Source organism: Cyprinus carpio, chromosome B25 (genome assembly GCF_018340385.1).
Source record: "Cyprinus carpio isolate SPL01 chromosome B25, ASM1834038v1, whole genome shotgun sequence".
Lineage (NCBI taxonomy): Eukaryota > Metazoa > Chordata > Actinopteri > Cypriniformes > Cyprinidae > Cyprinus > Cyprinus carpio.
Window position 1 is genome coordinate 15,404,096 of NC_056621.1, and position 23,562 is coordinate 15,427,657.

Here is a 23,562-nt window from a genome sequence, read left to right on the forward strand (position 1 = left end):
AAAATTTGAATTTGCTGAAAATGTACTCACCCTCAGGCCATGAAGATATAGATGAGTTTGTTTCTTCATAGGAACAAATTTGAAGAAATTTAGCATTCCATCACTTGCACATCAGTGGATCCTCTGCAGTGAATGGGTGCCGTCAGAATGAGAGTCCAAACACCTGATAAAAAACATTACAATAATCCACAAGTAATCCACACCACTCCAGTCCATTAATTAAACAATTAATCAATTAATGTCTGTTGAAATTAAAAAGTTGTCTCGTCTGAATCAGGAGAGAAATATGCACAGATCAAGCAAACAAGTGAAAGGTTTTTACTTATAATTTACACATATTTTACCTTTAAAAAATGCCTCAAAGAAAAAACATCTTAATAAAACATTTACACTCCAAATAAAAAAAAATGATGGAATGGAGTGGTGCACTTCAAATGACATTAATTGATGGAATGGAGTGGTGGTGAATAATTAAATATTCACTCAGCAGTTTGGACTCCTATTCTGACGGCACCCATTCACTGCAGAGGATCCATTGATGAGAGCAAGTGATGGAATGCTACATTTGTCTTGGATGTCCTGTGGATGAGTAAATTTTCAACAAATGTTAATTTTTGGATGAACTATGTAATTTTACTGATTACTGCTTGTAAAGAAAGAATGAAGAACAATACAAATTTATTTTACTGGTGTTTCTTGGCATGACAGTCTCTGTCAGTCAAGTTAACAATACTGTGAATCTACGGTAACATAGGTCTCTTGTGTTTGTGTCTTTAATTCTGTCAAAATATAGGTACGAATGTAAAAGTATATTACTTTTGAAATTTACATTCAAATTCCAAAATGAATTGAGGTGGTGAAAAGAAATCCAATTCAAATTTGAATGTAGGAAGTAGAATCAAATTAACTCGAGTTCAAAGATGTACAGTAAGTTTATTTTTAATTATGAAGAAAAAAATCATCAAGACATTGGCAACTAAATGTTTGCATTTAAGTAGCAAATTTATATTTTACTTGTGCATGTACATCTTTTCCAAAATAACAATTTCTAAATAAAGCTAAAAAAGAGAGTTGTGTGAATGAAACCACTGACTCATGATTTTGTAGGCCACAATTAATCACCAGCTGCCCAAGTGTAAAATTCTAGGAAACCATTAACAACTACAGAGAAGCTTTTCACCAAATTTGAGAGATTTAGTTAGATTTCATTTTGATGCAAGAGACTTCTTGTGATATGTATAGATGGGCTTCACTTCATCTGTCTATAGCTGGGAAGGTCAATGTTTTGAAAACTGAATACAGATATTTCATGCAGACTCTCCTTTTTGAAGTTCTTCTTTCTCTCCCTTTCTCTCTGGTCTTTAGAGCCCCCTTACAAACATCACAAATACACAAATTTACATCTTCAGCATTTAACAAGTTTACAGCTACAGCCATTTCATATACTAAATCCTTAAGCAAAAAACTCAACAAAAATAATTAATAGAAAAAAATTAAAAGGATCTCAACTTGATGTTAGAAGATGATGAATATAGAACAGTAAACCAAAATAATTCTGTAAAATACACACAAAGCAACTTTAAAAAATAAACGGTAGATTTTATTTTAAAACTGTTGCAATTTACAAAACCAATTTTAAAGCAGTAAATCCAACCATCACTTTCTGCTGAATTAGCATAACCACGCTGCTACCAAAATCTGTTTTGATCCTTTAACATATACTGGCAACCAGCATAATAACACAGGTGGTAAAGAGAAAGACACATGGAGAATCCAAGTTCATCATAAGCTTTTCCACAAGCTGAGGTAAATCCTAATATATAGAAGATGAACAGTGTCATACATACACACAACCACAAAACACCATGGTAACACACAACACTAAAATAATACTATAAACATTCATTTAACAATATGAAATATAGAAGCCGTAATGAACTTGTAACAAAACCTTAAACACAATTATTTACATGAAATAACATCAAATGTGAAATGTTACACAGGGAATGTCAATTATAAGTTGACTTGTTCTTTGTATTTTCCAAACCAGTAAATTTCAGTATTTTATAGTAAAATTACATTTGATGTTCTGATAGATCAGTTTTTCACCATATATAGTAAGTGAACATGCTGTTAAGCAAATAACAGGTTTTTACTGTAGCATTATTTATTTATTTATTTATTTATTTATTTTTTTTTTACCATTATAGTAGTAGTAGTAGTATATTTTTATTTAATGCCATGTCAGCATCTTAGGCATTTTTTTTTTTTAACATTATACTACAATAATTTTTTAAAGGGGTCATGACATGATATTTATATTATTTTAATATGTTCCTTGAGGTTTACTTAAAATGTTAATAAAGTTTTTTTTTTTTTTTTTTTTTTTTTTGTGCAAAAAACAAATAAATATGTGGGAAAATGATTATTTTCAACCCTCATTCTGACCCTCTCTCTAAAATGACCTGTTTCTAAAGGGATACTCCACCCCAAAATGAAAATTTTGTCATTAATCACTTACCACCATGTCATTCCAGACCCGTAAAAGCTTTGTTCGTCTTCGGAACACAATTTAAGATATTTTGGATGAAAACCGGGAGGCTTGTGACAGTCCCATTAACTGCCAAGTAACTTACACTGTCAAGGTCCTAAAATGAAAGACATCTTCAAAATAGTCCATCTGCCATGAGTGGTTCAACCTGAATTTTATGAAGCAACGAGAATACATTTTGTACTCAAAGAAAACAAAAATAATGACTTTATTCAACAATTTGTCTCCTCCGCTTCACCGTAGTGCCATTTTGGAGAGTATCCAATGAACGCAAACTGCCAACCGCTGACCACACGGTCACCATCACTATTTACGAATTGAATTGAACTGAACAAAAACAGCATATCTGTGTGGTGCGGTTGACATAGAACAGCATACACAGTTTGTCACATGTAACAAGCCTCCCGGTTTTCACCCAAAATGCAATTAATGACAAAATTCTCATTTTGGGAAGCACTTCAAAATATCTTACATTTTATTCCAAAGACGAACAAAGCTTTAACAGGCTTGGAATGACATGGGGGTAAGCAATTAATGACAAAATTCTCATTTTGGGGTGGACTATCCCTTTAAGCCGGGATGTGTCCTTTAAGGCTTGTCAGGGATCGGCCACTGTTATGATTGACTAACGTCACACAAAACAGCATCAATGCCCCCTCGCTACTGCATGTTTTGAGTGTTTTGACAACATAATCAAAATAAAACAGTAATTTCCAGACAAACATTATGAAATCATTTACTTAAGGTTTGTGATGCAGCTGAAGTCAGATCTATGACACTGTGCCTTGTTTACAAAACAAAATGCTCCAAAAAAATCCTCTGACACGATCTGGGATGCCATTAGAAATAAACAATCCAACCTTATGCTGAGATCCTTCTGATATCTGTACAAAGACATGAACGAACTGTTCAAACCAAACGTGTCAAAGCGGACGTTCTTTCACTCCATTTGTCTCCATTGATGATGGACTCAAGCGTGTGGACTGTGTCAGAAAGCGAACATGCATCTCCATACTGGATCCAGTACAGGGTTGCCAGGTTTTCACAAGAAAACCCACCCAATCACTACTCAAAACTAGCCCAAAACTATAGCCCAATCTTTAAAAATCACGTTCCGGGGGTAAAATACATGTTTTTTTGGCATGGTTCCTTTTTTTGTTTTTGCAATTTGCTTTTGACGTGACATTCTCATTCAGTATAAACAAGTGTCAGCCGTTAAGCGACTAAACACCAGTGGCTGGGGCCTATGGTGAGAAGAAGACTATTTGTCCATGTCTTTCTCTGGAGGCGGTGTTTATGCAAATGTTTGTGCCTTGGTGATGTCATCTTGCACCTCACATCCAAACGAGCCATTTTTGGAGCTTGATTAATTAAATGCTTTGTTTATAATGAGGAGGATGTTTTAAGCTATGAAACCTGCATGATGTTTTAATGGTTCAAAGACCTCTTATATGCCAAAAGATCAAGGCAAATTTGATTTCTCATGTCATGATCCCTATGGATTGCAGGATTGGGCAGAAATGACAGCATTAGAAAAGTTGTCGTAAAAAACATGTGGTAGACTGGATCTATGCAATAAGAAAGGGTAAACAGATTTTTTTTTTTTTTTACAAACATTTCCATTTCAGAGACAACATGTTTATATCACTTTGGCATAATTTAGGGTACACAGTGTAAATTTTACTTGAGCACATTGTACAGCACTGCAATGCAGTATAATCATTCGCTATCTTTTCACCCTCCAAAATTCAGAGATCCAATGTTAGGGCAATATGTACTACAATACACAGAGCTGGACAACTGTTTGCTGTGGACTGTAATTTATCTATGAACACATCATAAAATTTGTTTGTATGAAGTTCAAATACTGCCACCATATAGTAAAAAATAATAGATTTTTTTAACAGAAAGACAAATTTGCAAGCTTCCAAAAGAGTCCAGGCAATGTTTCGGTTATTAGGCCTCATGTATAAATCTAATGTAGAAATGAGCGCAGATCCGTGCGCACAAATCAATTTACGACAGAGTTCACGTGTGATTCTTGAAACATTCGTATGCTGCCAATCTCATCGTACGAATGATCCCACGCTGATAAATGTGGTGGCAGAAAACAATCGTCATTTGAATATCACGCCCCTAAAAACACCCTGGTTTAGTAGCCTTGCCCCTAGAGTTTACAGCACTGCGAAACGAAACCAGGCCAAAAAGAGGAAGTAATCTTATGAAAGAGAAATTGATCTTATATACTCCAAAAAAACATGTTAACCTTGTAATTGCAAACAGTTAGGCAATATTAATAATTTATATGTATATTAAAATACTGGTAGCCTAAATAGATTAAGCCAGATGGATTAAATCAAATAAAGATATAAAGAAAATAAATAAAATGCATTAAGAGTGTCACAAAAACAAGCGTAGACTATACTTGTTGCACAGTTTTTTTCCCCCTTTTGTTAATCTGTTAATTATATTATAGCCTATTATATAGTTTGTGTGGTCCTATTTATTTTATTCCTCTTATAGACCTAATTTCTGTTTTTCTCTGTTCACAGGAGCACTGCAGGTGCATGATGCGACGATTGAATCCTCATGGTCTGTTGTTTAAACTTTATTCGCGCATATAAAGCTAAAGCCCATTAAAGGTATAGTTCACCCAAAAATGAAAATTAGGCTGCGTTTTACTCACCCCCGAGGCATCCTAGGTGTATATCCCTTTCTTCTTTCAGACGAATCCAGTTGGAGTTATATTAAAAATTGTCTTTGATCTTTCAAGCTCTATCATTGCAGTCAGCGGGTGTTGCATTGCTTCAGTCCAAAAGAAGTGAAATAAAAAGCGTCCTTACATAAAAAAAAGTGTCTCACACGGCTCCGGGGGGTGAACAAGGCCTCCTGTAACGAATTGATGCATTTTTGTAAGAAAAATATTCATATTCAAAACGTAATAATTACTTGAATCTAGCTTGCACCAACAGTTGTACACAGAAGCAGCTTTGGGCTATTGATGTATGTGGTCAGCATTGCGCACGTGTGTTAAAATCCAAAGAAAGCAAAGTTTCGATATAAGCCAAGAGTCTCCTCTTGGCTTTATGCATCAATTCGTTACAGGAGGCCTTGTTCACCCCCCGGAGCCGTGTGAGACACTTTTTTTTATGTAAGGGTGCTTTTTATTTCACGTCTTTCATGACTGAAGCACTGCAACACCCGCTGACTGCAATAATAGAGCTTGAAATATCAAAGACGATTTTTAATATAACTCTGACTGCATACCATTGGAAAGCCTAAAATCTCAAAATTCATCCTGTGAAAAGCATTTTGAAATCAGACATTGTGTTTCTATAGAAATGGTACTTCAAAAACATCTTTTAGCGGTCTTCCCCTTAGCAGGGGTGTCATATTACAAAATGTATTCTGGTCTTTTAGAATAAAAACATTTTATTATCCATACAAAATACAAATCAACCTAAAAGTCTATGAATAAATATTCAAAAATAGGTGATTATCTATTTTTAAATTTAAGTGAAATGGTGGAAATGCAAACCGTTTCATAACAGAGAGGCAGTGCATGAGAAACTGTTCACACAGAGCCGATGAACTGTTCCCCAAGGACAGTAAAAACATAATTGCTTTTATTTATGAAATGCACCTTATTATGGACTGATTCATTCATTTGTTAATTCAATCCTGTCCAAACAACGCCCAAGAAACAATGCTTGACTTTAGATAATACCTCCACCCAACAGAAAGACAAGCTTGCAATCTTCCAAAAAAGCCAGGGGAATGTGTAGGTCACTATCTCCGTTATTACGGTCCTGAACATCACACATGCAAGGACCGGCTGTGTGGGCAATGTTACAATGCAGCAGGTATGTGGCTAATAGTGATTTTACCCAGAGATATATATGCAAAAGTGCATGTTAATGTGTATTTGTTTGAATAGATGAAGGCCTTGAGGACTGTTCTGGTGCATCAGATGTACCAGTCGGTAAGTGAAACTTAAATATGTTTTCAACTCATTTGAATTTTTTATGCAATTATATTAATGTGTTATTATCTCATCAGGAATTATCTTGGGTGTTGTGTTTGGTCTTACCGTTGCCGTTATTCTCATTGTGGTGATTGTCTTTGCTGTCAAGAAAAAGAATGTCATTACAGTACATGTATTTTTGTGTTTGGCTTTATTGGTTTTTACTGGCAACGTTTTTGTAGTTACATGTTAACATGGAATTTTTATTAGGCCTAGCTCAAAGAAACATGGGAAAAAAGATCCAAGTCTGCAGAGCAACCGCTGAAAGAGCAGGCCATCAAGATGGGAGACAGCCACTCTTGAAGTCTCTACAATCCAACCCTAAATTTTTAGCCACAAATGTACATTGAAAATTTTGGCCAATTATTGTTAGCATTTTTTTTTCAAAGATGTACAGGTAAAAAGTTTGACTGTAATAAAAAGGTACATGCATATTATTCCTGTTGCTTAATTACTTGTACATTATACTTGTGTCTATATTTGGAAGTCCATTTCTAATTTGCATTGTTTTATATGTCCGCTAAGCTGGTCATATCAGAATAAACATATCAAGTAGAAATATCTACATGGTTTTAAATGCCTTGAAGTGTTGAAGTGTGGCACAGTTTGCCTGTTGGTGCTTGGAAAATGAATCACAGACCAGGTAACTATAAATATAATTTAATAGCGTGACAACGTGTACATGATAATAAAGCAGGGGTTTTTAAATAAACAATAAAACAATAGCATAAAATTGTGAAAATAGTATATATATATATATATATATATATATATATATATATATATATATATATATTTATATAGTCAATTAACAGAATGTTATTTGTATTGCTTGTCATTGGTTTGTTTCTCTAATAAAATGGACAAATAATTGCAATAATAAACATAAAATAAGTGAACATTTACATGCATTTTTATGATGTTTGTCACTCATAGTTTTAGGGTTTCACTTCAGAAATAAATTATTTATCATATTTAAAATAATTTTTGTATTTTGCATTTTTTAAAAAAAAACACAAATAAATAAATACAAACGTTCACACAACATAACATTTACAAAACATCTAACCAAATATACATCCACACAAACATAAATTCACAGAACAATAAAGGTATTCAGACCACCTCCAATTTAATACTGATTGTAAAATAGTCAGAATCGCGTTCTGAGATGTCCAAATGTGCTGATATCCCCACTTCCTCTCTCTCTCTCTCTCTCACTGTGTGTCTCTCTCTCTCGGGATTCGTCACTGCTCTGTCTACGAAGCTTTATTCGTCGTCATCGTTCTGAACGAATTGTGTCTTTTTGTCGATTAATACAGGCTTGTGTAAACATCCCGTTAAAGGAAAAGTAAAGCAAACTCAAGACCGACAATAGAGTGTTTAGTACGCTCTCTATTTCGCAGTCTAGGTAGGGCTCTCGGTAGGTTTTGAGACAGCCCTAATGTATGCATGCATGTCTGCTCTCTTAAACCATAACAACACACTGACTTCACCTAGCAGAGCAGCATCACTCCTCAGCGTTCAAACGTTTAAGAATCCACCAACTGGAAAGCGAAAGCTCATCTTGTGCCCACTAACACACGCTTTCAGAGTTTAAACTACCGCCAGAAGAGCACAGAGTGGGCTAGCGAGAGCTTCAGCTAGCACACAGACTCATGGAGTGCCCTCACCTCAGCTCCAGTGTCTGTATGACGGTGGATCCGACCCGGTTCCCCAACGGTTCCCCTTCCTCGTGGTGCTGCTCCGGTGAGTTACATGCGAATCATAATTCATGAATGACGAGTAATAATTCAGTCAGTTTCCTGCTAGAGCTAGCTCGAGCTAGCCGAACCGGCTAAGCGCCTCATTGCTCTCAGCGGCTCGCGCCAGGAGACTTTTGTGTTTTTGTACTAATAAAACTGAAGAACATCTAAACATATAACATGACGTGAAATTATAATAGTCGGTACTTGTGTTTTAATGAATATTAAACCCACAAACCGAGTAGTTTAGCTTCACACAGCAGTCAAACTTGCTAATTTGAGTGTGATAGCGGAAAGCTTATTGTTCTGTGAAGACATTTCAAGGAACCGTTTATTTATATATATATATAACTTATTTTTATATATTTTATATATATTTTTATATATATATATTAAACGATTATCACCGTTTTCCTTTCGCTTTCGCCTGTTTATTTCACCCTTTGAGAAGCTTGAGTGAGGTTTTCTTTTCTTAATGACATTTAATCTCATATTAAATGTAGCTGGCTCTAATTTGGCATTTGCTTTATATGATTTACAGTAAATGATTGGCATTGATCTCCATATGCAATACAGACAAAAGCAGTCTATGCAGGCAGACCTCAAAATAAACCGGAAATAATGTCTGCAAACATTTTCACAACGTTAATGTAATGTTAATACACACGGCTTTACATGTGTGAGAAAGCACTGAAATACAAAGGATCTGAAAACACTCTTTTCAGCTCTCTTTTTGGATTTGGACATTTGCTGTAGGTAGGAAAGTATTGAGAGTGGAAATTTAAAAGCGAGCTTTTGTTGATGGTAATTATTGGCTTAGTGTGGGCCGGCTTGCTGGAAAAATGCATTCGGGGAAGCCATTAAAAGTTGGAGAGACCTTTAAAGTAACCCATTAGGTCTCATGAATTTGTGTGAAGAAGTGCAGGATCTAGTGTTTGTTTGCATTATCATCAGAATCTCCTTGAAATGCATCGATTTCATCTATAAATTAAAATAAAATGTAGGAAGTAGTTTTTTTTAGAGATATTATATATTGGGGTGCATGATATCAAAATTCTATTTTAATATTATGGCCAATATTCTAAATCGTGGCAGACAAATATACAAGCCTACCACCACACAAACGTCTGAGGTCGACACAATTAAAAAAAAAATGTTTTTGAAAAGAGTTTCTTATGCTCACAAAGGCCGTAAAACACTGTAATAACAGTAATGTTATAAAGTATTATTATTAAATAAGTTTTTTTTTTTTTTTTTATAAATCTTTGTAACATTGTAGATGTCTTTACTGTCACATTTGATCAACTGTGCATGTATTTATTTATTTATTTATTTATTATTTAATCTTCCAGACACCACATTTTTGAATGTTAGTGTATCTGGCTAAAATTTGGCTATTTTGAATTTTTCTAAATTAATCAATTCTGGTAAATATCAAATATTTCCTGTTTTTAGATATTTTATCGTGAATATAAACAGCTAGTAAAATAAGTGTTTATTTAAATGTAACCATTTAGCGTAAATCTTATTCGATGTCGTAAATATTTCAAGCGTTCCATTGTGTAGATATTGGCATTGATTTTTTTAATATATATATATATAAATAAAAAAAAATCAGATGAGATTGCTTTCATACTAACTGACATCAAATAAATACTAAAAATATAAAAAATGCTAGTTATACTTTTATACCATTACCAACATATCATGCATCCATAAGTATTACATAATAGGTTATGATGATATGTATTTTGGACCAGACCAGAGTGAAGATGAATTGTCACGTTAGATTACACTGAAAACCCGTGAACATTTAGGGTGTGACGCCCAGTGGCCCCTCAGCACACCCACGGGACATGAGAAATGCCCCATATCTCTTGTTTAACACATTTCACACTTATGAAACATATCAATCATTAGTACTGCTAAAAAAAGTCATGACTTAAATGACTGAACTAGTAAAACAGAGCTGTGACCCACCTTTAATACCATATAAGTGAATACGACTTATATTTCACTGCTTTCACAGATTCTTTGAGAAAATCGTACAGGACATAGCTGTTTAGGTGGCTTTGTTCCTAATAACGGCGTGATTTTGTTAGAACATTGCTTGTTTTGTGTGAAGTGCATTATATAAAGCATGTTACGATAGCACAGCAGTGGCGCTTTCTTAATCAGCACGCAGGCGGTCAGCAGGTACGAGGAGACAGAGGGGGTCTATTGACTTTTTCCACATTTGTTGGGTCGTGCACAGACCAGCATTCACGAGAACCGACCGTTCCTTAGCAACGGCTAATTCAGATGCTCGTTGAGCGCTCAGAGGGAAGGTGATCAAGGCAATTAGAACAAAGCGCTCTCTCCCAGCAGGCCACAGCCAGAGATTACATTCGCACGAGGTTAACATGCCACCTTATCTCTGCACATTACAGAGGTCTTTATTATACACTAGGTTTCATGTCTTGAGCATGTGGGTCAGATTTTATACATCCGTAAAATACAAAATTATGTTTGTAAAATTATATATATATATATATATATATATATATATATATATATATATATATATATATACACACATATATATGTATATATATATATATATATATACACACATATATATGTATGAAATAAAATATATATATCTATATTGTATATATAGTATATAATATATATATGTGTGTATATATATATATAAAATTATAAGCATAACTTTATAATTAATAGATTTTATAAATATATGCTGTAAAATATTTTATACTTTTTTTAATCCCAAGATTACTTGTGTGGGTCTAGTATAGAGTTTGAAAAAAATATGCTTATTATATGTATGTTATATATTTCTTATTTCATTTTTTTTAAGCATTTTAAGCCTAAGAGAAGCTGACTAATTTACATGTGTAGGGAAAATAATTAATAAAAAAAGTAATTAAAATGGTCTCGTTTTATACATTTGTAAAATGCCTAATCATATCATGGATGTTACACATATGCTGTATATTTTGATATTTTGTAGTTTGCCGGTCAAACAAAAGCCCATGGGTTTGCCTGACGTGTTTGAGCGTGCATTGTGGAAGGTGAGTGCTTAAATTGACATTTTTTTAGTCTGTGTGGTTTTGTTTCTTCATATGTGACTTACAGTAAATATTACATGTGAATTCAAATGTAAATTATTCATTGTTTCCTTGGTTGTTTAGAATTATGTTTAAGCTATGTTAAAATGTAAAAAATAGAAAAATGATTTTAGTAGATAAAAGTGTATTCAAATGAATTACGTTCTAATGATTAAAATATTAAATTTCACACATTAAATGACACTGCATCTGTTTCCTGTGGCAGGTATGTAAACGGCCATGCAAAAAAGCATTTCGAGGAGATTCAGGCACCAGGAGGCAGTCAAAGGAAGCCAGAGCGAGAAAAGTCGAGCGAGAAGAGTCAGCAGCACTCTGTGTGTATGGACTGTAACAGTTACAGCACGTTCTGGTTAGTTTCTTCCCTATTTTACTTTCCAGAAATATTTTGAAACGGACAGTAGTAAGATGAGAGTGTCTTAAAGGGACAGGACATACAGTATTTTTCAGTGAACAGTGTTATGTGTGTTTTTTTTTTTTCACCACCATCACACCATTCTCTCCCCTATATACACATATGATAAAAATTTGTTGAACAACAAAAAAAAACTAGGCCATGTGCAGAGGGTCAGAGAACATCTGCAGAGTTTGGAAAAGTATGTCTGGTGTTTGTCTGTGTTATGATTAACAAGTCCATTCTTCAATCATCATCACTTAAATACATTGATTATATTATTGTTTTTGAACTGATTTATTCTCTTTTTTCAGCTCTGTGTCTAATACTGACAGGCAGAGGAAGAGAAAACTGTCGGACAGTTCCTCTCCTGACAGCAAGCTGAAGAAAGACAGCGTGAGTTTAATTGGATTTTGGAAGTGGAAGTGTGTAAAAGACCCTGGCGTGCTAAGATATGGTTTAGAAAAACTTGATATGCCCATCCACATATCTCACCACATATTTAATTGTTTATAATTACTTGAAGGTAAAAACTTCCCCGTGCAATGCAGATGACTTAGGTTTCATAATTCTTAAAATTACTATCGTGTTGTCATAAAGCCCAAGAGAAGCTGCAGGTTTTACTTGTTTATTAATTTGTAAATAATTACTTTTACATTACAATTCTGAATGCATCATTTGTCAACTGTGTTCTGGATCCATAATTTTCTTTAATGTCACCACACAGGACAGTACCATAGCACAGTGTGCCACGGGCCTCCGAAACCTGGGCAACACCTGCTTCATGAACGCCATTCTCCAGTCCCTGAGGTAAGAGCAACCCTCACGACCCCGAGCCAAGGGCAGCCAGCGATGCGTAGCCTGGCAGGGTGTGGGTGGCCCGGCTGGAGGAGCCTCAAAGCCTCCCTGCGCTCTGCTGGAGCCTCTAGTATGTGCTGGCAGGTAACGGTGCCTCTGTGGCCTGTGAGCTGGCTGGAGGAGAGCTTGGTGGGCAGCCAGGGGACGGATTAGACCGTCTGCCTGCTCACCGCAGCCAATCTTACGCTGGCCGGGCTGATGGTTAAACCACAGAGAGTGACTCGTGCCAAATATCACATAAACCGTTCACTCTGCATTATCAGAACTCCTGAGGCAAACATTCAGTTACACTACCGTTTTAAAAGTTTGTCAGCAGTAGGATTAAACAAAATAATACATTACATTACAATAATACATAGCAAGGATGAATTAAATAGATTTTACATCTACAAAAAAAATCTATTTCAAACAAGTGCTGTCATTCTGAACTTTATTTTTTTTTGTCAAAGAACCTGAACAAAGTGAATGGTTTCCACCAAAATATTACAGTAGTACAACTGTAATAGCAAGTAAAAAGTAATTGTAAGAAATGTTTCTTGTGCTAAATCATGCTATTGCGAATTCACGTTAAAATATGCTAGCAATGTTGTAAATAATGCTAGAAACATGCTAGCAAAGAAAAATAATGATATCAACATAAACATGTTAGCATTGCTAAATCATGTACATAAATTCTTAGCAATGTATTAAGTCATGTTAACAATGTATTGCTTTTTAATTAGTTTTGTACGCATGATTTAACATGCTTGTAACATGTTAACAATGTGCTAAATCATGCTACAGTAGCAATGTGATAAATCATGCTAGTAACATGTTAGCAAATCATGCTATCAACATTCTTAAAGATTCTAGTAATGTGTTAATCTTATTAGCAACATGCTAAAACATAAAACGTTAAAAAGCAATGTGCTAATTCATATTAATGTTAACAAAAATGCTAAATGTGCTAAATCATGCTAGCAACATTCTGAAACATTCTAGTAATGTTAAATCACATTAGCAACGTTAAAACATTAGCATATTAGTATGCTAAAATGCTAAATTGTGCTAGCAACATTTTAAAAAGGCTAGAAACATGATAGTAACACGTGTTAATCAATCTAGAAATGTTACCAACATACTAAATCATTCTAACAGTATCATGTTAGAAACATGTTAGTAACATGTTAAATCATGCTAGCAATATGCTAAAAAGTGTTTGCAACATTTTATTTACTTCCTCTGACTACTAAAATCCTTTAAACTTTAAGCTTTTCTAAGTTATTTAAAACTTTCAGACAAGGCTTTGACAAGTCGACGTCAAGGTTTGTCATCAAACCGCACTATAATTTTTAATTACAGTTTTAATTATTTTGTTGCTGAGCTGTTATCGTTTTTTTAAGGCCTGGGTAAAACACTAAACCTACCTAAAAAACAAAAAACATTTCCATTTGCGCACTTCTGCTGGCCATGATCCATGGAAAAGGAAGCCTTGGCAAGGTTACCATAGCATCTGGCATACTGTCGATGTTTAATTTGCGTTTGGAAAGATATACCAAACGGTCGTAACTCAGAAGGATCTTGAGTCATGTTTAAGACATCTCTGTTTGGTTAAACACTGGTTTTTGTTTCCCGTCTCCAGTAACATCCAGGTGTTCAGCTGTTATTTTAAGGAGCTGCCCTCGGTGGCCTTACGAAGCGGGAAAACAGCAGGAAGGAGAATGTACCACACCAGAAGTCAGGGGGACAGCAGTGTGTAAGGTCCTCTCCACTGAAATTCAAATGCTGTCCTTTATTTTAAAGAAATAGTCAGAACATATTTTTCATAATGTAAGCCTTTACAATATATGATATGCCATATCATATTCAATACCATACCAGTCTAAATGTTTATGGAGTGGTTATAGTTTTTGTTACGTAAAGATTTATTATACCTTGACAAACATCTAATGTGAAAATGATGATTTTTAAAAAAACATGATAAATTAATAACATATATCAAACTATATAAAATCTAAAATGTATATATAATGTGAAATTCTGATATTTTAGATGTATTTTTAATTAAAAATAATTGAAAGTATACTTATATACTTTTTATTAACTTTAAATTACATTTTTAATTAACATTTTTATTTGAATTATATGTAATTATTTGGTAAATAATTAACATGATAAACTCTTAAATTAGATTTTTTTTATGTTACATTTTATGGTTTCTAGTTTTCTCTGGCCAAAACTTCAGCTCAGAAAACACACTGTGGTTGACCGTTGACGTAATCCATGTTTATCCTTACTACAGCCCGTATTTAATAGTCTGAGTCTTGTTGTTGTTGTTACCTTGTTTTGTAGTTTGTTTATGGTTTTTGAGGATGAGGGAAGCCTATTTATTTTGTTATCCTAAACACAAAATTATGATGAGTTACACTGTGTTATTTGGTTTAAGCATAGTTTTTTCTCTGCAATCTGTCAGAACCTGATCTTTCAGTTTATTAGCACTGTCCTGGTGTCTCTAATATACTAGAGACCCTGTGATGTCCATTAACATACCTACATTTCTCTGCTCTGTTGTGCAGGTCTCTGGTTGAGGAGTTCAGGAAAACACTCTGTTCCCTTTGGCAGGGGAGTCAGACTGCCTTCAGCCCAGACGCTCTCTTTTATGTCATCTGGAAAATCATGCCAAGTTTCAGGTGTCATAAAAATCACACAATTAAACAATGTGTTGCAGTTTTTCCAACAAACACCAATGACTTGTACATATATGTACAGTCATTTTAGACACTTCCAAAACTGTTGCAACAGAGATGGAAATACAATTTTTAAATACATGAATTATGTTTCTATCTTTGTTGCCACAGTTTTGGAAGTGCCTTTTTCTGTTCTAAAGAAGGGAGTGTCCCAATACATTTGTCCATATAGTGTAGATGGATAGATCAAATAATTTTTTTACTTTAAAGTAACTTGTTGACGAATCATTCAAAATAATACCAGCAATCTCTTTAAGAAGTACATTTTATCTTGACAATCTGCTGTATTTTGCAGGGGTTACCAGCAACAGGATGCTCACGAGTTCCTGCGTTACCTTCTGGATCATCTCCACCGAGAGATGCAGGGGAGCAAGAACGGGTCGCCCAGTCCCACCCTGTCCCCGGACCGAGCCAAACACACCTCCGAGAGCAAATGCTGCATGTACGAACATATAATCATCATTTGTACCCTCCAGTCTACCTTTGTTTGGACAAACAGGTCATCCTTTCCAAACCTTACCCCACTCGATTAACAAGCAACCCTTCAAACACAAACCAGGTGCCACAATATTTTAACATGGAAAAATAAATGCTTGTCTTCAGTGAACTACACAGATGGTTCGGGGCAAATTTCTAATTCGAGGTAGGTCTATCTCAGCAGGGCGCCCCTCGTTCCATTTCTTCCCTGCTAGTTTAGCGAGTACGTGGGCAGCAGTGATAAAGATAACTCTTTACGCCACGCAGAGGGAAGTCTTTTTCGTACACAGACACGGCTGTTCCCACATTTGCCTGCTGCTAGAGCCAGAGCCACCCTGTTGTGTTTGTATTAATAGCTGCAGACAAGTGAGGAAGCCCTCGGCCGAGAGCTGCGAGGGTGACCTGAGTGCATTTGTAGGGGTTATTGAAAAGGAAGTGCAGTGTTTTGGCGTGCTCAGTGGATTGTGCTGAACAAAATGGCAGGTTAATCCTGCTGTGAATAGATGGACTAGATGTGCTTTCACAAAGTCCTGATTCTGTCCAATGCTCTCGGGATCGGACCTGTGTGGGTTTATTTAATAATGTAGAGCGGTTTTTCTTTTTTTTTTTTTTTCTTTTCAGAAATGGGACCTCCACTATCGTTACATCTGTGTTTGGTGGCATCCTGCAGAATGAGGTGTACTGCTTGATATGTGGCACCGAGTCTCGAAAATTTGATCCATTCCTAGGTGAGCCGTCAATTCGATCTATAAAAGCTTTCAAGGCCTCTGTCGCTATGGTTACGTTAAATCTCACTCTCCTCCAGATCTCTCATTGGACATTCCCAGCCAATTTCGAATCAAGACCAGAAAAGACCAAGAGCCGGGGCCGATGTGCACTTTAAATGGTAAGAGATGTTATTAGATACTATTACATGGCTGCATTTTGGTTGATTTTGTTGACTTAAGGTCATTGCACACTGAGTCTGAAATTTTCTCACGTTAAAAAATAAATACGACCTCACGTTGTGTCAATTACATTTACACACAAAAAATTAAAATCAGGTTCGATTTTGAAAAAATAGAAATCATTTTCAAATTAAAATACGAAGAAAACAAATAAAAAAAAAAACGAATACGAATATAAAAAAAAAATAAAAACGCATAGGAAAATTTCAGATTAAGTGTGCAAGGACCTTAAGTCAGTATGTAGGCTTACTGTCTCTCAGATTGCCTTCGGAGCTTCACAGACCTCGAGGAACTGGATGAAACTGAGCTCTACATGTGTCACAAGTGCAAAAAGCGACAAAAGTCCACTAAGAAATTCTGGATCCAGAAACTGCCCAAGGTGACGGAAGTGTAGAAATATCAGATTTTTAAATAAATGGTGCTTTATGTCATTTGTAATGGTTATACAATGTCTAATCCGTGTGTAGGTGCTGTGTTTGCATCTGAAGAGGTTTCACTGGACAGCGTTTCTGAGGAATAAGATTGACACCTATGTAGAGTTTCCAATGCGTGGCCTTGACATGAAAAGCTACTTGCTAGAGGTGAGTGAACCATTTGTTTTTTAATTATAGTTTTGTAATAAGTTGTATGTTATTTAATTAGTTTTTAATACTTAAATAACTATAATATTTAATTATTTTATATAAACATATTTAAAATAATATTAATATTACTGTTAATTAAATAACTATATACTAATTTAATATTTAATAATAATTTTATTTATATTTAAGATAATAAGTAATAGTAAGGTAAGAATGTCATGTGTGTTTATTTATATATAATTTTTAATTAATATTAAATTAAATATATTAATGTAATATAAAATATAAAATTTGTAAGATTTTTATATTTAAATAGCTGTAAAATTTTATTATTTTATATGAAGTAGTGAAATATTACTATTAATTGAACAACTACGTATTAATTTAATATTTAATAAGTTTTATTTTTAAAGATCATATTAAGTAATAATATAGAAATAATGTAATATGTGTTTGTCACTTTCAAATAATATTAAATAAAATATAAATTCACATATATAAAATAAATTAATAAATTGCAGAAACTCTTATAAATATAAATGATAAATATTGTTATATTTAAATAAGTTACAAATATATGTAGTATAATATAATAAAGTATAACATATAAAGTATGATTAAATACAATATATAATAATAAAGTTATTTTACTTCAATATAGTCATTATTTTAATAACTATCACAAAATTTTATTCATAATTGTATAATTTAATGTAATTATTAGGACTGTCAGCTGTCAGAAACAACATGAGGGTGAGTAAATTATGACAGATCTTTTTATTTTTATTTTTTTGGGTGAACTAGGCCTATCCCTTTAATGTTTTTATTATTATTATTTTATGAAATAATACTCTAAATAAGAAACTAAATCTGCCAGTAGGTGGCGGTAAATGTCTTCATTCGATTCGTTCAAACGACTGATTCATTCAGGAATGAAGTAAATGGCTCTCTATGAACGAGTCTTTAAATCATTGGTTCACACGATTAGTTCAAAACGCTGATTTTTCCTCACGTGTTGCTCGGAGATGCTCAACAATTCTGCAATAATTTAAGGTAATATGTTCTCTGCAGAATTGCGCAAAAACATAATGTTGTGTTTAAAACTTAATACTTTATCAACTTTTTATTTACTGTTGTATAAAATCACATTTAAACTCAGCACTCGTGTGATAACGTATGATATAAATATGAGACAAAAACTCATACGGGGCATTTTTTGCACCAATATTTTAAATTTTAGAGCATAACTGCATTTATGGAGCATCTTATTTGTTAACAGTCAGCTGTATGTAATGTAAGATGATGTACAGGTCTGGGGCCGGGGCCAGTACGTTAACTGCGTTAAAATAATTAAATCACATTAAAACGTTATTTTTTCATATCTAATTAATTAACGCGTTAAACTGACAGCCCTAGTAATTATATACCTTTATATAAAGCATATGATTAAAATAAATATTACAATATTATATAAATATAATTTTTTGTCATATTATATGATATCTTGTTTTATGTAATACTGATTTCATAACAATTCTGTAATTCTGCTCAGCCTGAAAACAGCTTGCCAGAGAGATGCCTGTATGATCTTGCTGCAGTAGTGGTGCATCATGGATCTGGGTAAGTAAACGCTGGCCTTGTCCTGTTCATATAACACTATTTCTCACTTCCCACAACTGTAACAGAGATATGTTTCATTTGTAGCACACATCTCATTTACTGCAGCAGCCTGAAGTTGGGTTTCTTTGTCCTCCACTAGGGGGCGATGTTATATCAGTAGCTCTGCTAATCAATTCACGCTCTGTACAGATAATCAGATCACTATCCTCTCCCACAGCATCGGCTCGGGACATTACACGGCATACGGGCTTCACGAAGGCCAATGGTACCACTTCAATGACAGCACAGTCACTCTGGTCAGTGAGGAGGCTGTGCTGAAAGCCAAGGCCTACATTCTGTTCTACACAGAGCACACCGATCAAGAGAGTCCAGCCAAGCTTTAAGACTTCCTCCAGATCAGTTATGGGACCTTCACACGTGTGCGTCATCTGTCTCTTGTCTTGTGCTATCCAGTTCTGATTTTTTTGCGTCACAAACCTCAATACAAACCGAATTGCTGCTTGCGTTTGGACTTGATGACTTTTCGTTTAATAGACTGTCCCAGTTTTTTGTCTTCATACCCACCAGTGTGAAATGAGATTCCAAAGGCAATTCTTCAGGGGGATATTTGTCTGCCGAATGAACTCAAATTGACTGTAGAAACAAAATGCTTTACAATTGATGTTTTTCCTCTTCTCACTGAGTGTTTTTCTGTTGTCTGAAATGATAACAGCTGTCACGTTTCTGACGTCTCCTACTCACGCCAACGATCTGCTCGCTGCTCCAGGAAAAAAACGTTTCTGTTCGGCTCGGAAATTCATTCTTGTCTCCTGAGCCTGCTGTTCATTGATCTAAGTTGATGTGGAGGTGTTTCCGAACTAAAACTTGAAAAGTGTGATTTTACGTGACAAAACAAGATGTTGTCTGTATCACAAAGCAGTAGTTGACTCTGATCACCTCACTAATGTGAAAATGACTTCTGAAGGGTCCAGTAGCTCACGTGTCTCGTTTCCTTAACGCTTGAAAGTGTTTGACCAGATGTACACGTTCTGTCCTTTTAGAATTAAAGGGATGCAGATTGTGCAAAAGTTGGTTTGTGCGTTTATTGTATTATTCTCAAAATTAAAACGTATGCAATAAATGATTGTATTTACTGATCCATTTGGCAGCTTATGTTGGCCAAAACCTCACTTCACAAGTTCTGACCAGTATTATTTTACTAATTATAGTTTTCATGAGTATTTGTTGAATTATTTTGTTTGTAATTTTTTTTGTTTTATTTTATTTTTATTTTGGTTTTAGTTATTTTAGTACATTAAGTAAAATGAGAAATGTTGCCTGGGCAAATAGCTAAATTAAATATTGAAATAAGTTTAAAGGTTTCATGTCAGTTACATTATATTTCAAGAAACACGTTTTATTTTTTATTTTTTTTATGGTTTCAGTTTTAGTTAATATCTCTGGTTCTGGCTGACATATAAAGGGACCAACCATTGTTTATTTTATTTTTATGGAACAATTAGGACCAGGCAAAGCTGAAATCCAGTGATTCCTTCTTCCTCACAATTGTTAATTCTTGTAGCCTTGTACATTTTAAACTTGATTTTCTATGCAAAAGTTGTGCAAAATGAGCCAATCAGATTATAGCTTGCCAAATAGAGAAAGAGCATGCCGTGTGTGTGTGTGTGTGTGCGCACAAATATGCATCAGATGGTCTGTGGGTGTGCCGTCTGATGCTGAGACTAGCTGTGCCCCACTTTTGTATCTCACAATGCAAATAGGGTAAAATATTATTAGATTATCTCTGTTCAGCAAAAACAAAAAAAGGTAGAGGAAGTAAAACTAAAAATGTGCCACATTTGATAATATTATGTGTCAGTTCAGCGTCTTGCATTGCCAATGTCATGCCTATTCTGTTATCAATTCTACAACAAAAAATCAAGATAATTAGATTTAAGTATATATTATATATAGGTAACAATCCAAGTCATCTATACATACAAAGAAAACAAATAAGTTAAGAAATTAAGTTATGTGTAAAAAGTATTGAACACATGAAGAAAGGGAGGTGCAACAAGGCATGGAAAGCCAAGACACCAGCTGAAATCTATCAGTAATTAGAAAGCAATCCTGCCCTTAGTGGAAATTAATATTAGCTGGTTCAGTCCCAACTGTTGACCTATATAAAGGTGTCTCATGACCAACGTGTCACACAAGAAACATTTTGTGATGGGTAAAAGCAAAGAGCTCTCTCAAGACCTTCACAACCTTATTGTTGCAAAACATACTGCTGGCATTGGTTACAGAAGCATTTCTATACTTCTGAATGTTCTAGTGAGCACTATTGGGGCCATAATCTGGAGGAGAAAAGAACATAATTTCACCATAAACCAGCCACGACCAGGTGCTCCTCGCAAGATTTCTGACAGAGCAGTGAAACAATTATCAGAAGAGTTTTCTAGGACCCAAGGTCCACTTGTGGAGATCTCCAGAAAGACCTGGAATTAGCAGGTACAATTGTTTCAAAGAAAACAATAAGTAATGCACTCTAACCACCTTGTCCTGTATACATGCTCACCACGCAAAACTCCACTGCTGAGAAAAAGCATGTTGAATCTCGTTTAAAGTTTGCTGCACCACATTTAAACAAGCCTGTGAAATACTGGGAGAATATAGTCTGGTCAGATGAGACCAAAATTAAACTCTTTGGATGCCATAGTACACACCATGTTTGGAGGTCAAATGGCGCTGCACATCACCCCAAAACATCATGGTGTAGCACTGGCAAAATTCATAGAACTGAAGGAAGGATGAAATGTACCAAGACATTCTTGATAAAAAATCTGCTGCCATCTACCAGGATGATGATGACGAAACAAGGGTGGACATTCCAGCGAGACAATGATCCTAAACACACAGCCAAGGAAACTCTCAAGTGGTTTCAGAAGAAGAAAATAAAGCTGCTAGAATGACCAGCCAATCGCCTGACTTGCATCCAACAGAAAAATCTATGGAAAGAATTAAAGATTAGAGTTTGTAGAAAATGCCCACACAGTATCTTCAAGATGTGAAGACTGTTTGTGTGGAAGAATGGGCCAAAATCACACCTAAGCTATGCATGCCACTAGTTTCTCCTACAGGAGGCGTCTTGAAGCTGTCATTAACAACAAAGGCTTTTGTACGAAGTATTAAATAAATTTCAGTAAGCGTGTTCAATACTTTCCCCCGGGTCATTCCATTTTATTACTCCAAACTTAATTTCTGAACGTATTTGTTTTGTTTTCTTTGTTTATATGGATTACTTGGGTTGCTACCGACATCTGGTGAAAATTTCATGTCAACAGCACTTTTAGAATTATATTTACTGAGAAAAATGATGACGTGTCCAATACTTATTTTACCCACTGTCTGTATATATATATATAAACAATAACAATATTATAATTAGATGTGTTCTATTTAATATCTTGCACAATGTGCAGTGATCTCAATGCTAACTTTTTTTGTTGCCAACTTATTTTGTATACAAAAGCACACGCCGTTGCTCAATTTGAAGTGCTGACACTGAATTGAATGCTTCTGTACGCGCTGTCCTCAAACACGGGTGTGGGTTCAGTCTGAGTGTGTCACAGCGCACACAACCGCATACATTTCCTCTGTTCTGCACATGTCATTGCTGCAGGTGGAGTAGTGTTCTCTTCCACCTCGCTTGAAACAGTGGCAAGTACGTTCGTTCTCTAATCTTTTTCAAAGGACTACTTCCAGTGTCACCCACTGTGAAATGTAAATGCTGAATGGTTTTTAATGACGTAAACCGCTCCAAAACAAGAGCATAAGAGGGCGTGCTTCATTCCCATTGTGAGTTCTTCTTATCCTTCCCCCTCGCTCTTTTTGTATCAATTGCTGCCACCCACACAGTCACTCTTGCAAGAGCTCCCAGGGGCAAAACAAACACCGGGGCTCCCCACATGTCACGTGCCAGAGGTATTGTCCCTGACAGGCAGGAAGAAGAGGAGAGGAGGAACAACTGCTCGACACGCTCACAGGTGTCTGTCTGAAGCCATCATACTTTAGAATGGACAACAAAGTTCATTCTCTCTCTCTCCCGATAGGCCACAGCTGCCATTAAGATCACGTTGCTTGTGTTATCAAGTGCCACTGCGTCAATCGCGCCATGTTATGACTCAATGAGAGTGACTCAAACAGTACAAGCTTCAATTGCACTTCACTCGAGAGAGATTCGCCAGGTCCGCCGTGAGTCGTCAGGTGCCATATCAAGAGTATATAATTGTGTAGAATAATTCCAATAAGGAGGCAGGAATGCTAATTGTGGTAGTTACGTTTTACGAAAAGTAATGCATTACTTTTGCGATACTTTTTGTCCCCTGGGTTGAGCTTGATTATTTGTTTATAAAAATTCAGCTGAAGCAAGTGCCTCTGCACTTACTCCCAGTTTCTCTCAACATGGGAAAGAACAGCTGTCAGTGAATTAATGGAAAACAAATTAACTAGCGTTACTTATTTGAAAA

General features: G+C 35.1%; 2 protein-coding genes across 2 annotated transcripts; both read left to right on the top strand.

Moving 5' to 3' along the window:
- Window positions 1-6,071: 6,071 nt before the first annotated feature.
- On the top strand, window positions 6,072-6,878 carry si:dkeyp-73b11.8 (BPTI/Kunitz domain-containing protein; the record flags this gene model as incomplete). Its single annotated transcript, XM_042753346.1, has 5 exons — window positions 6,072-6,159; window positions 6,292-6,414; window positions 6,489-6,533; window positions 6,611-6,693; window positions 6,792-6,878. Coding segments are annotated over 5 exons (426 nt in total), but the record flags the coding sequence as incomplete, so codon positions are not given.
- Window positions 6,879-7,776: 898 nt separating this feature from the next.
- On the top strand, window positions 7,777-20,121 carry usp3 (ubiquitin specific peptidase 3). The gene is made up of 16 exons (XM_042752711.1): window positions 7,777-8,324; window positions 11,334-11,394; window positions 11,657-11,800; window positions 11,906-11,916; window positions 11,972-12,044; window positions 12,157-12,238; window positions 12,570-12,652; window positions 14,322-14,435; window positions 15,256-15,369; window positions 15,722-15,868; window positions 16,525-16,631; window positions 16,709-16,789; window positions 17,111-17,229; window positions 17,318-17,431; window positions 18,987-19,054; window positions 19,272-20,121. The coding sequence occupies exons 1-16, from the start codon at window positions 8,234-8,236 to the stop codon at window positions 19,435-19,437; spliced, it is 1,575 nt and encodes a 524-aa protein (XP_042608645.1). The 5' UTR covers window positions 7,777-8,233; the 3' UTR covers window positions 19,438-20,121.
- The last annotated feature ends 3,441 nt before the right edge of the window (window positions 20,122-23,562 follow it).

Coding starts and splice junctions, on each gene's coding strand:
- usp3 (XM_042752711.1), top strand. CDS start 8,234: ATGGAGTGCCCTCACCTCAGCTCCAGTGTCTGTATGACGGTGGATCCG. Junction 14,436..15,255: donor AGTCAGGGGGACAGCAGTGT/GTAAGGTCCTCT, acceptor TCTGTTGTGCAG/GTCTCTGGTTGAGGAGTTCA. Junction 19,055..19,271: donor GTGGTGCATCATGGATCTGG/GTAAGTAAACGC, acceptor CCTCTCCCACAG/CATCGGCTCGGGACATTACA.